The 13,250-nt window shown below is 40.9% G+C and overlaps 1 protein-coding gene across 2 annotated transcripts in view; it reads right to left on the minus strand.

The window, feature by feature from the left end:
- Positions 1–12,489, minus strand: part of Wat (worker-enriched antennal transcript) — a 37,092-nt gene extending 24,603 nt beyond the window's left edge. Inside the window, exon 1 of one of the 2 annotated variants that reach the window (XM_078197327.1) lies at positions 12,252–12,489. In XM_078197327.1, the coding sequence (XP_078053453.1) occupies positions 12,252–12,260 (9 nt within the window). In that variant the 5' untranslated portion in view covers positions 12,261–12,489. Of the gene's footprint in view, positions 1–11,855; positions 12,030–12,251 lie in introns of those variants that run through there. The other variant, XM_078197326.1, reaches the window with a different exon arrangement.
- Positions 12,490–13,250: the final 761 nt, after the last annotated feature.

A 13,250-nucleotide genomic window follows, 5' to 3' on the forward strand; every position in this document is an offset into this window, starting at 1 on the left:
ATCGTGGACAGAACCGTACCCGGTTTCTCGAGTTTCTCCGCGCGTGCACGATGCGCCGCGAGCGGCACCGAGAGCCCGTTCGATCGGCGTACGTATATACTTCGACCGGACCAAAACTTCCGCGTTTAACACCAAGAGAAACTCTGCTTGCTCCCTTCTTCCTCGCGCCAGCATATTCTGCATCATTAATATCAGCGCGCGCAAACGTAGTTGCATCGGAAAACCGCAAACGGCGTTGCGCAACCGCTCACGAATTTACCTAACAAACGATTTCTTTTGCCGATCATTCGACGACGTCTCGAGGCGTCAGGAATTTCTCGCGGCTCTTCCGATTCGCACGATTTAAATAAATAAAGAAGCGCCGGGAAATTGTCCGCGGAACCGGCTCGTTAAATCGCGAAGTTTCTCTTTTTACGGCCGCCACGTGGATTTCAGCCGGATTTCGAAAGCGCGAGGACTTTGTTTCTTCGATTTCGACAATAATTAATAATATTCATATTTGTTATTATAGTGCAAGGGGTTGATATCTTTACTATTAATATCTTCAAGCTCCTCCTTCAAGTTCATAGATCTCAGCGTTAGTTCGCGAAAAAAACAATTCGATCAAAGAATTCGATTCAGTTGATTCGACGTTGACAATAGCACGTCGAACGCACCGCCCGTATCTTTGCGCAAGGAATGCACATAGGTTACGTGCACTTGGCGCGCCATTGTCAACACGCCCACATTGTTCCGCCGCGAAATCTATTATCTCCGCGAGCGCTTATTTCTTGCGCCGTCCGGCTCATGAGGGCGATAAATCGTAAATAGGCGCGAAACGATCCTCTTTATTTCGTTTCGACGAGGCTAATGACGATAGGAGAAACAATTAGGAAACGGTCGTAAGCTGATTTTCACAATTTTTCGACGCGACGCTCTCGTTTCGCAAGCGTTATTTACGACAGCGGCGCGAGAGGTTACCACACTGGAGACGATAGCACGTGTGCGGCCCGTTGCAGCGATGCATTTCTACATGCGCCAGGCTGCGCGAGCAAATTCGTCGCGCCTCTACGATACATTCCTGCACGATGATTCTTACTGATGATGGCGATTGCGATTCTGGATCAATGTTCGGCGATTTTTATGCTGTTTTGTTGGATGCTGGTTCTTGTTTCGTTTAGGTGAACGTGGTCTTATTTTGGATTAGATGGTTTGAATATTTTTTGGATGGACTAGTTTACTAAATAAAAAGTAAAAGACTTTTTTTTATTTTTAATATTTGTTAAAATGATGGATAGAAATGAAGAGGTAATTGGTTTTTCTTTACTTTTTGAGAAAATAATTAATTTAAGTCTGCGCGGTCGAAATTATTTTAGCTGTGAATTTAAAATCATTTTTCTAGGTTATTTCGATTTTATACGACAAAGTGCATTGTGGGCTATATAAAATCGAGTCTTGCGACTCATATAACAATTGTAATTTAATAATTCTTGAAATATAAAATTTTAATAATATAAAACTTAACTCAGAGCGTGATATAATAATTATTTACTGATGCTTTAACACTCGGCTTCAAAGCGTGACGAAAATACTTAATTCAACACAGTAAAATAATAATAACTTTCGCAATAAAAATAGCATTAATCGCTACTAAAATAAAATAACCAATCGTCAGAAAAATCCAGCAAGGTCTCAGCCATATAAAAGGTGCGAACACAGGCAAATCATTCGGCAATTTGTGATCATAATTGCCGGTCCGAGTCGCCTCGTTGACCCAGTTCGCCGTAGCGACAGGCGAATTGGTCAAGGAAGCACAATTCCTCGGGCCCCGAACGAAATCCTTCGAATGAGATCGTGACGCAAGATCCGCGGCGAGCGATCGTTTAGAAAATTCGAGGGAGCAGCGTTTAGAGCCGCGAAACGAGGTGAAACCGGGAACCAACCGGTGCCACGGCTCGAGGAAACCAGGGGCCCCGCATAAATTCGTTACGTTCCCCGGGGAAAATTGTATAATGGCAGCGCAACGATTTCCGAGGATATTAAGAGAGCACGCGGAGACAAAGAGCCATTGTGGGCGAGATCCGAGGTTCGAATCGGATCCCATTGTTCTCGTACTTGGGCGAAATTCTTCGACAGATTCAGCGTGACGGAACAAACGCTTCTTTTCTGCTCTAACCAATCACTGAAGCGATTATGAAAAACAAACGAAAACGAAGCGAATATTCGTGTATTTAAGCGTGTTCGTTTTACTAATGATAAAATAATACATTATATATAAATAATGATGAAATATACTACAAAATGAATATAGCACAATTACTACGACATATATTCTAAATTCAAACTAATTAAAAGAAATTAATTCGAATTAGAATAAATTACAAGCACCTTTTCCATATTATATTATACCTTTTTCAATGACCATTATTACATTATCCAATAACTAATCAAAAGAAAAATACCTCCGTAAACAACCTCAACCCTTCAGCTCGTCCTTAAGGGTAGTTTTATAGGTTAAAATGAATAATGCCATAGCATTATTCACATTTTCGTCACCGAAGCAAAGAAACAAATTGCAAAGCAGTGACCCCAGGACAATCAATCATTAATCCTCGGGCTCCGCAGAAATTGCAATAGACCGTCCTATCAAAACGATGCCGTCCGGTGAAAGTAAACGCATCCCCGATCTCCGCGACTCGACGCAACGTTGCGAACGCGCGGCGTGTGTGTCGCTGTTCTTGCAATCGGCCGCGTCTCGTCCTTGGCGTCCGGCCAATTATTGCGGGCGAAGAAAAAAAGAGGGCCAAAGGTGCTAGAAAACGTGCGTCTTCGTAATTAGAAAGTGGAACGCCTGGCCTATTCGCGGTTACCATTGAATCTCTGTTACGCGGACGCGCCGGTTTCGGATTCTAAATGCGTCCGCTTCCCTTTCCTACGTAAATCAACTTCTACCCCCCCTCCCCTTCCCTCCCCCAGGACAACTTATTCCTACGGTCCCTTTCCATAACGTATGAATTACGGATACTTGCACGTTCACGGCATTTCGGTGTCTCTTTAAAACAGAGTCTGGCGAAATTGTATTCGAGCGACGAAAGAGCGACGAATGAATGATAATTTAATCGATGATATCAGAAAAATATCCAATCGAATGAAAGTATTCGATCGGTAATTCTATTCTATTTATTATAAGCAATTCGAGAGGAATTCATTTGAATAAATATTTGTGTAAAATAATAATTATTAATATTACTTTAATATTGGCCGAATCCTGTTAAAAACTCAATATGAGATATACTTATTTATTTTATTTATTCGAGACTAAAAGTTTCACTCTTAAATATTCGAATAAATATTTATACGAAATAATTGTTATCACAACCGGTTTAGCATTCACCAACAGCTATTAAAAATCTAATACGATGAATATTTATTTATTATATATATACGACAGTTATTGGAAGAATAACCGAATAAAATATATGATTAACAGAAATTCCATCGAATAAATATTTCTACAAAGTAATAGTTACTATGATCATTGAAGCATTAGCCAATCGCCGTTTGAAACCCGACACAGCGCACTCGGGAGACAATCAAATCTGACATAACATGACCATTGCGACGAATTTATTGGCACCGGTCCCGCCGGTGTGTTCAATTGCTATTAAATCTGGGTCGCGGAGGAGTGTCTAAAAGAATCGTAATTGCGTAAACCGTTTATCGTAACCCCCGTCCCGCTGGTCGTTCGTCCGTGTAATTTCCAGCGCCGTCTTACAAGATAGCAGAAACCGTGTCAGATTCCATCGTATCGGGTTACCAGATGTTTCATTTAAATTCGCTCGGCCTATCGGACGGTATTTCCGGCTACGGGACAGGCTAATTGGCAGATCAATCTCGTACGCGGAGTGATTATCTCGGAGCCGTTGCACCGCCCCCCCCCCCCCCCCCCGGGTTACGTCACGCGGCCCCCGTGTGAAAGGGGTAAACCCGATCCAACGGGCGAAACCGGGAGTGGGAAGGACACACTTCCGATCGCGCGTGTCGTCACGGTCCGCGTGCACGACCGGGAAAAGTGCCATTTCTCCGAGAGAGTGAAAGAGTGAGACAGAGCGAGACGGAGATAGAGAGAGAGAGAGAAATTAGGAAAGAAAGAGAGTGAGAAAGTGAGAGAAAAAGGGAATGAAAGAGCAAGAAAGTGAAAGAGAAAGAGAGTGAAACTGAAAGAGAGTAAATGACAATGAATGAAAGAAGAAGAGAGAGTAAAAGAGAGAGAAAGAGAGAGAGAGAAATGGTGTAAAATAGAGAGAGGAACAGAATAGGGCGAAGGAAAGTGAGAGTAAAAATGAGTGAAAGAAAGAGAAAAAGCGACAGAGTGAGATAAAGTAAAGGAGCGTGAGAGACGGAGAAGGAAGATGAAAGTGAGCGAAATAGAGAGAAAGAAAGTGAAAGAGAGAAGAAGAGATTGCGAGAAAGAGTAGAAGAGGGGAAAAGATAATGAATGAAGGAGTAGAAGAATGAGAAAGACAGTGAATGAAATAGAAGAAAAGTAAGAAAGAAAAAGAGTAAAAGAGAAAAAGTCTACAAGAGACTAAGAGAGAACGATACTAAGACAAAAAGACACTAAGATGAAAATACACTAAAATAGAAAGAGAATTCAAGAGACAGAGACTAACAAAGAAACAGAGTTGAAAAGAAAGAATGTAAAAGAAAGAGAAAGAAATTGGAACAAAGAGAACGAAAGAAAGATAGAAAGGAAAGGAGACAGGAAGAGAACGGTCCAGCCAAGACCTCAGCACCATTCACCTGAGATTTCCGTCGATGACCGAAGCACTACCTGTCCCTTCTATTTCACCTAGCTCGCCAAAGGGCAGGAATTCCGGCGATTTTTTTAAGATTCAGTTCCTGACAACTGTTCATATTGCAGTCACCAATTTCGTCACCATTCTCTTACACCCAATAAGACTTTAACTGCTCCCCGATTATAACAAATAAACTGCAGCAAAGTTGCATACAAAAATGCAATTCCGGTGAACAATTACGATTTCTGAAATAAATTAACTCTATTTCAGATTTAACAACCATCTACTTTGCACTAAGTGAAGCGATGTAAGTGAACTAGATTTTCAATAATATATTATTATTATTACGTATAATACAATATTATACCACTAGTATAGAATTATATCAATTAGTATAACATTACGTCACTCTTTCACTGAATACACGACTACGCATTGTAATAGAACTATATGTGCATCATGATATTATATATATAACATTGTTATTACATATAATATTACAATTACAAATGTAATACAATATTACATCACCAGTACAATATCATATAAATTTAGTAATTAATTAGTAATTACTATACCATTTTACTGAACTCGCGACTACGCACTCCGCCCTAATTAATTTATTCCGAATAATTTAATTCCAAAACAGACATTTTATCACAAGAACAAAACTACAACAATAAATTATCTATTTCGCTTACTAACTAGCATTATAGCAATATTTTGCTATAATGTGCAATATTTTAAAATCCGCGCATTTCCGCTGCTCGCTACAATTGCGAAGCGAAACGCACAAAGTGAAAATCGACCGAACGTTTTCTTCGCTAGTAGCAAAGCGATTCGAGGCGCTAACGAAGGAGAAAACGTGGAAAACAATCCGACACCCCATCGGGAGTCTCTCTCTCTCTCTCTCTCTCTCTTTCTGCCCCTCGGTGACGCAACACCAGTGATTTACGGGCCGCGGTGGATCTCCGTTTCCCGTTCGAGGAGAAACAAAAGTATGATGGAACGCGCCGATTCCCCGTCGGCCTTCCGGCCGCATGAGTAATCGGGAGCGGCGCGCTAAGTAAGCACGATTTATGCGAGCCGATGAATCGTTCGCGGGCACCGAACGGACCCGTTCCGCTTCTCACGACGAACCACGGCGGATCGAGCGCGGGATCGATCGCGAAAAGGTTTCCGCTCGATCGTCGCGAGCCGCGTGGAATTGAACGCCTGAACGTTTCCGCTCGATCGCCGCGAGCCGCGCGGAATCGATCGCGAAAAGGTTTCCGCTCGATCGTCGCGAGCCGCGTGGAATCGATCGCCCTAACGCCGCCAATCGGGCTAACGATTTCCGCTCGATCATCGCGAGCCGCGTGGAATCGATCGCCTGAACCCCGACAATCGCTCGATCGTCGCGAGCCGCGTGGAATCGATCGCCCATACGCCGCCAATCGGGCGAACGTTTCCGCTCGATCGTCGCGAGAGCCGCTCGACTGTAAAACCGCCGAAGAAAACCCGCCGTCGCTGAAAACCGACGTTTCTTTTGATCACCCGCCCTCTCGTCGATTAATTTCTCTTTCGCGGTGCTTTTTGCCCGATCGCCGAACAGCGAAACGCGCGGAAAAACCGCGGCGGGGATCACGTCCGCGCCGCCACCACCGCCCTGCGGTATTTGTCGCGCAAGAACGATTCGGAGCCGCGGGAACATAGAGAGAGACACTTCTCGCGTGTTCTTCACGCACCAGATCCCTCGAAATCGGTCGGAAACGATCGCGGATTTCGCGACGCCTTGGAACATTGCCGCGCTACGTTTATCCCGGCTACTTTAATCATATGCAACGGCCAACGGCGTTCCTGCATCGACTCTGTTTCGTTTTCTTTCTTTTCCTTTTTTCTTTTTTCCTTTTACCGCGATCGTTGCCGAGTTATGCCGTAATTGACGGTAAGAGGTAAAAAGGGAAGTTTGTGCATTCTTCCCGAACAATTCGAGAAAAATTGTTTAGGTAGAGCGATATGGTAAGATAGGGGAATATCCGTAGAGAAAATCGGTGGTGGTGACTCAATATGTAGCCTTTCACTTTAACGCTGTTATTTAATTACGATGCGTGCGTCGGAGCGCACTTTCTGGATGATATAAATCATTATTTTATATTTTATAATCTTGTGTAGGATCGTAGATTCTGTGGCGAAATTTTTCTGACTAAAATCTGGTTATTCAATACGGTGTTAAATAATTAAATTCAATAGACTGTGATTTATAAAATTCTTTTGTAATAGAATTAAAATTGTTTCAATTGTAAAATTTTAGTTGAAATAAATGACATTTAGCTTGTAAATTTTTGTAGTCAATGAAGCATTTTTTTAAGTAAAGATAGTATGCAAAATATATTGTTTGTAATTTATTATAATTTGATTTTTGCGAGTCAAAAGCCTCTTGGAAAAGATTCGCACTTACAGCGTTGCCTTTAATGTTACTAAATGTATATTAGCAATTTATAAATGTCAAGACTTAATTAAATAGCATTACTAAATAATAATATAATATGTTATGACATATTCCATGTGCTGTCATGACCCAATATAATATTATATTACAATAATATATACAATATTATATGCATTACTATCATTCATTCATTAAGAGCTTTTAAACGACTGCTAAAAACGAGATCAAACAGCTACTGTTATTAGATAATTATGAACATAACTGATAGCGTCATACGTCGGCATAATTCTCGGACTTCCCAGAATTCTCAGAATTCCCAGATATCATATTAGAAAGCGAAGCATGTATCGATGTCCGCGAGCCAGCCCAGAATCGCGACGCATAAAAGTGGTTAACGCGCAGCCGGTGGCTCTCTAATAAATTCAATCTATTCATTCCAAATTGCCTATCCGGCTGCTGCGGTATACCGACATTGCGAAATAGACGCGTTGATACGGTTTTGCATAACCAGTACTCGCCATCCCGGCCGATCGTTGTTGATTCCAGGTGGGACGAATCTCGGGAAATCTCCTGACAAAACGATGCTATTCCCGTTTTCTCGCCTAACCTGTGTTTCGAGCATTAACCCTTTGCACTCGAGCGACGACTCTGCGGCGCCAATGAAAATTGTTATATCATTTATTTAATGTTAAATAATTTTGACGTTATTAAAGACGATTTTATTTAAGTTATGTAAAATAAAGCTGATCAAAATAGCTAGTTTGGATCTAGATATAAGATGGCTTCGAATGTAAAGGGTTAGTATCCACGTGATCTATCCTAGAATTTCGCAAGACGCTAATCAATTCTCATGAGCGGCGATCTCCGCTGTTTTCCTGAATAACTGCACGAAAAAACGGAGGAGAAGTGAACTGTTATTATTGTTTTAAAGGTTATAGTTATTATTAGTTGCAAACCTTGTAACTATCGCTAGTTTCTTGCTATTATTATTCTAAGAACTTCGTGTTATTATTAGATTCCAAACTAATGATGTATTATAGAATGTAATGCAATCTAATTTTTTTTATGCGATGCGATGTAATTTTGTTATGCAATGCAATGGAATTCTCTATGCAATAAAATGTAATTTCTTTTATGCTGTACAGTGGAATTTTCTATGCAATATAATGTAATTTTTTTTATGCTATACAATGGAATTTCTTTTATGCAATACCGTGTACTTTTTTATGCTATACAATGTAATTTTTTTTGAAAACAGATAAGAAAAGCTGAGATAAAACAAAAATAAAAATAGAACGAAATAAAAGACGGAAAAATAATATAAAATAAAAAAAAAGATCAAACAATACAGAAATAGAAATGAAAAAAAATAAAAGAAAATCGAGTAACAGAAATGAAAATAAAAAGAAGTAAAAAGAGATCGCATACAACAAAATTAAAAGTATAAAATAAAATACAAATTAACAATTAAATTATCCCATGTTAATAAAAAGTTCCACCACGAGAAAAACCACGCGTTTACCTAATGTTCCCCAACTTTCGTCGCGCTTTAATCTCCGATCAGAGTAAAAGATAATCGCTAGTGATTCACGAGCGAATTTTCTCCGGCTGAACGATCGAAGCCGTCCGCTGTGTGTATCGTCTTCCTGACAGACGGTTCGCCACTCGTTATTTATTACGCAACCGAGAAGGTTGCGACAGCCCGGGGCAAGGCCGTGGACCAGTCTCGCCTCTGGCTGCGATCCCCGTGAATGAACCGGACGAGTTTGCGGATTTCCTCGCTGCCGTCCGTTCAACTTCTTCCTATCCTACCCCCCTCCCCTTCCTCGAACACGGTCACCTTATTGAACCGCTTCTACGTCGCGAATTAAATATCCGCTAATTGATTCGTCGCCGCTGTTTCACAGCATTTGAAAGAACTCGCTTTTTAAATGGAACTTAAAAATCGCGGCATTTACAATAATTTATTTTATAATAATTTTATAAAATCTGTGTGAGGCAATGTAATTTCTTTATGCGATATAATGTAATTTCTCTCGTGCAATATAATATCATTTCTTTTATGCTATACGATATAATTTTGTTATGCTGTATAGTGTGATTTCTTTAATGCAATAAAATGTAATTATTTTAGGCAATAAAATGTAATTATTTTAGGCAATAAAATGAAATTTTTATGCTATATATTGTATATACAATGCAATGAGAACTTGTCCACTGCATTTGATGTCCCACGTCAATAATAAAACTGTCACTTATCGAGCGCATAATTAATAACCTCCTTACACCTGTGTCATATCGCTATTAAATACTGAAAGTGTGGCAGAAAGGGTTATCGTCACAGCCGCAAAGGATGGCCAATAGTTTCATCCCGCGTAGAATCGGGGAAAGTGAAAAGAAGCGGTCGAAAGGCCTTGGGAACCGTCGATAAATTTTACGGCTGCGGGCGTAACGAAGCTCTCTATTAGGATTATTTAGATAGCACGTCGACGATTACGACGTTCCATTTAATGAAGACGTCTTCGGCAAGGGAACATCTTTATGGCCCACATCGTTGAAAACATGTTCGATAGCTCGTTTTATTTAAATTTTAAATCACGCGTTGCGTTTCTACCATGGGAGAGCTGAACGGCTCTCGAGGGAGATCGATGGAGGATGAAGAGATAACGACTCATCATCGAATAGATGGAATGATAGAGACGTCGCGAAGAGATTCGTAAGGCTTCATAAAGTGAGGAGAGTAATTAAAGTTGACACTGTGTAATTGACGGAGTTATTAGAAATTAATTTTCTATAGTATTCCTTTACGGTTGAATTTGATTTATAGTTTAGAGATTTATTATTTCTTTTTTAGTCGATTTTTATGCAAAATTAAAATTGTCTATACTAACAACCTGCCAAGTATAATAAATATAAATTATCTTCTAATATAAGAATAAAATGTGAATTCTTTTATTCTTTTAAGATATTATAATTTAGATAAATGATATTTTAAAGAAATAAAACAAAGAAATATTTTTTAATTATAATAAAGAATTAATAATTTATATAATAATAAGAAGAAAATAAAGAAAATTCTGACCATGGCGACTGTGAAGATAATGGGGGTTAGCAAGGGGTTAATAACAGTCTAACTAGCGACCGAAAATCTTCGCGATTTCTGTTGGACTATTAATCACGTGGTTGCATATATAATAGATTGGTAAGGAGATGTGGAGCGAAGTTAATCGCGCGGCGATCGTTTTCGCGAACCGAGACGAGGCTCCAGAAACGAGAATGTGTGTAGAAAGTCGGCGCTTGGGTTCTACGCACAGGCCCTGCCGTTTTGCACGCTTTTACGTCTACGCCGGGGGGAAGAGGAGACCGACCGAGTGCTCCCGATTTTTCTAACAAGCGATTCTATCTGCTCAGAACCATTTCACTCTCTACGGATTAATGCCGATATTCTGCTTAAATCCGCGATCAAGCCGACCGATAATTTAGGGCCGGCTGACAATCGAGAAAGTCTCGGCGTGAAAGGTTTTCTGCAGCATTTTCACTGTTCGATAAATTCGAGTTAGTTTGTAAAGTTATTCTACTTGCAAAATTCTAGGTAAAATGCGCTACTTTTCTCTAGTTAAGTTGCCCTAATTTACATTGCTGATTGAGGATTAAATGAGGCTTGAAATTGATCGAATTTGTTTGGAAGATAGGAGGCACGCGATTTTCTGAATATTGTTCTAATTAACACTGCTGATCATGGATTAAATGAGGCTTTAAATTTGGCTTCGGAAAGGCATATGATGTTTTAAATATTGTCCTAATTAACGCGTTAGATCACCGACTATACATGAAGCTATAAATTAATAAAATTTGTTTTCAAGATAAGAATCGCGCGTTATTTTATATATTTTAAAATGTAAATTGAAAATTCGCTTAAAACAGTCAATTAATATTTTTACTAATAAACGAAGCAATTATAGCACAGATCAATTTTTGATAAAAATTTCTTCATCTTTGACTGACGATAACTCCGTCAAAAATAATCGCAGCATAATGAAACTTTTTTTAAATTAAAGCTTGAGATCTCTACTTTAACACAACTTTCCTCGATTTTAAATTCGACGCATTCTCACCACTGGAGCCCTTTAAATATATGACCATGTCTGTCACATTGAAAATGACTAAATTCAATGACGCTCACAGATCTTATAAAATTTTTTACACAGATACCATTTACAAGAGAAAAAAGCTCAAAGCTTCCCCTTTAATTTAAAAAAAAAGAAACGAAGCTGCGATTTTTCTTCGCAAAGTTACATCACTTTAAAATAACCCTTCCATCGCAGCGGTAAAAATACGTCAAACTCAAAATCCATTATTTCAAAATAGATGTTCCAAGCTTTAATTTTTTAAACAATCATCCTACACAGAGTTATCATTAATCAAAATTACTGAACTTATACCCAAAATTACAGCATGCCATAATTTTCTAGCATAGCAAGAAAATCTTGACAGCGAACCATTAATCAAAACTCAACAAGTAATTAACATAAAATTCCTAACTTTTACATAAAAAGCGTACACCTCCAGAAAAAACATCTTATCACGGCTACCACGAATTAAACCCCCGTGACCGGTTCGTACAAAACTAGATCGTTTATCCTCACTTGTAACAGTCTCATCCTGCCCGGTCCGTTTCAGGTGGTTACGTGGTCAGCCTCTTCGGGTGTGGCCGCGGCGACACCGCATATCCCGATGAGAATTGTCTCTCGACGGCTGGATGACCGATCGTCGCGTCCACCGTACGGCCAAATCATACGCGGTCGCGTAAACGAAGTCAGACGCACCGAGACGATCGAAGTGAACCGCGAGCGAGCCAGCCCGGTGCGCTCGGCTGTCAGCTATCTAGTCTCTCCCGCGAAAGTCTCCCCACCGATTTGCACAGCGCCGACCGCCCCCTCCAATTAAATCGCGCGATCGTGGGGGCCCGAAGAGAGCCCTTTCCCATCCGCCGAGGCGCCTCTTTTTCCGAACCCCAACAATTTCCTTTACACTTTACTTACGATCCTCATGGTGTTCTAATCCGTCCAAGCGAGAAAGAGTCGAAAGCGAGATAAAGGATGTCCAGGCACTGCTCGATCACCGATTCCCCACTCAAGCGACGACGAGGAACCCTTTCGGCGCAGATCAGGGATGAAACTTTTTCTATTAGAGTGCCGCGTTATAGAAGCTCGTCGGACGAGAGCAGAGACGCAAACGAAGCCGATAAAGGTGGGTCGTAGGTGTATCAGCCACGGTTGCCGTACAGGGGCCGTTTGACGATTGGTGGGGGCTGTTCCTGGGACTTATATGTCGCCCGCTGGAGGCCACGCGACGCGGCTCTTTTTTCCCCAGATCCCCCCTTCTCTCTTAGCGTGTACCTCGTGGATCCTGCCCCTCTAGCCCGGGCCCTTGGCGACGGTCAAGGTGAGACCAGAGTACCGCCTGCCTCCGGGGGACACCACACGCGACCGATCGCCGCCCATTAAGTATCGCTTCGGGGAAATCACTCGCGACGACTCGCGACGCGTCGACTGCCTGCCTTCGCAGTCGCCGCGCAAGGCTGCTTTCTTGGATCCTTACGGTTCTACGGTTTCCTTGCCGCCGGTCTCCGTTGTGATCGATCCAGCCAACTATTTCCATCGGGCGTAACTCTTTCGTATGTGGGACGATTCTTTCGATTCGACGAGCTGAAGTCATTTCGTACAGGTGTTTGCGAACGGTATAGGGTGCGGCGATTGAAAATTCTTCGAAGCATTTGGAGTTCAAGCTCTTACGCTTCGTGGTATTAACCCTTTGCACTCGAAGCCATTTTGACTGAAAATGTGAAATAATTTTTCTGGCTCATAGTATTTCCATTTTATAAAACAAAATTTATTTTATAAGCATGAAATTGTGTCTTGTAGTTCTACTACTCAACGATTTTTTAAATCCAAACCTTATTGTTATAAAAATTATTTTGGCACTTAATAGAACAATTTTAGTGGTGCCTTAGAGTCACCATTCGAGTGCAAAGGGTTAAA

Source organism: Augochlora pura, chromosome 3 (assembly GCF_028453695.1).
Source record: "Augochlora pura isolate Apur16 chromosome 3, APUR_v2.2.1, whole genome shotgun sequence".
Lineage (NCBI taxonomy): Eukaryota > Metazoa > Arthropoda > Insecta > Hymenoptera > Halictidae > Augochlora > Augochlora pura.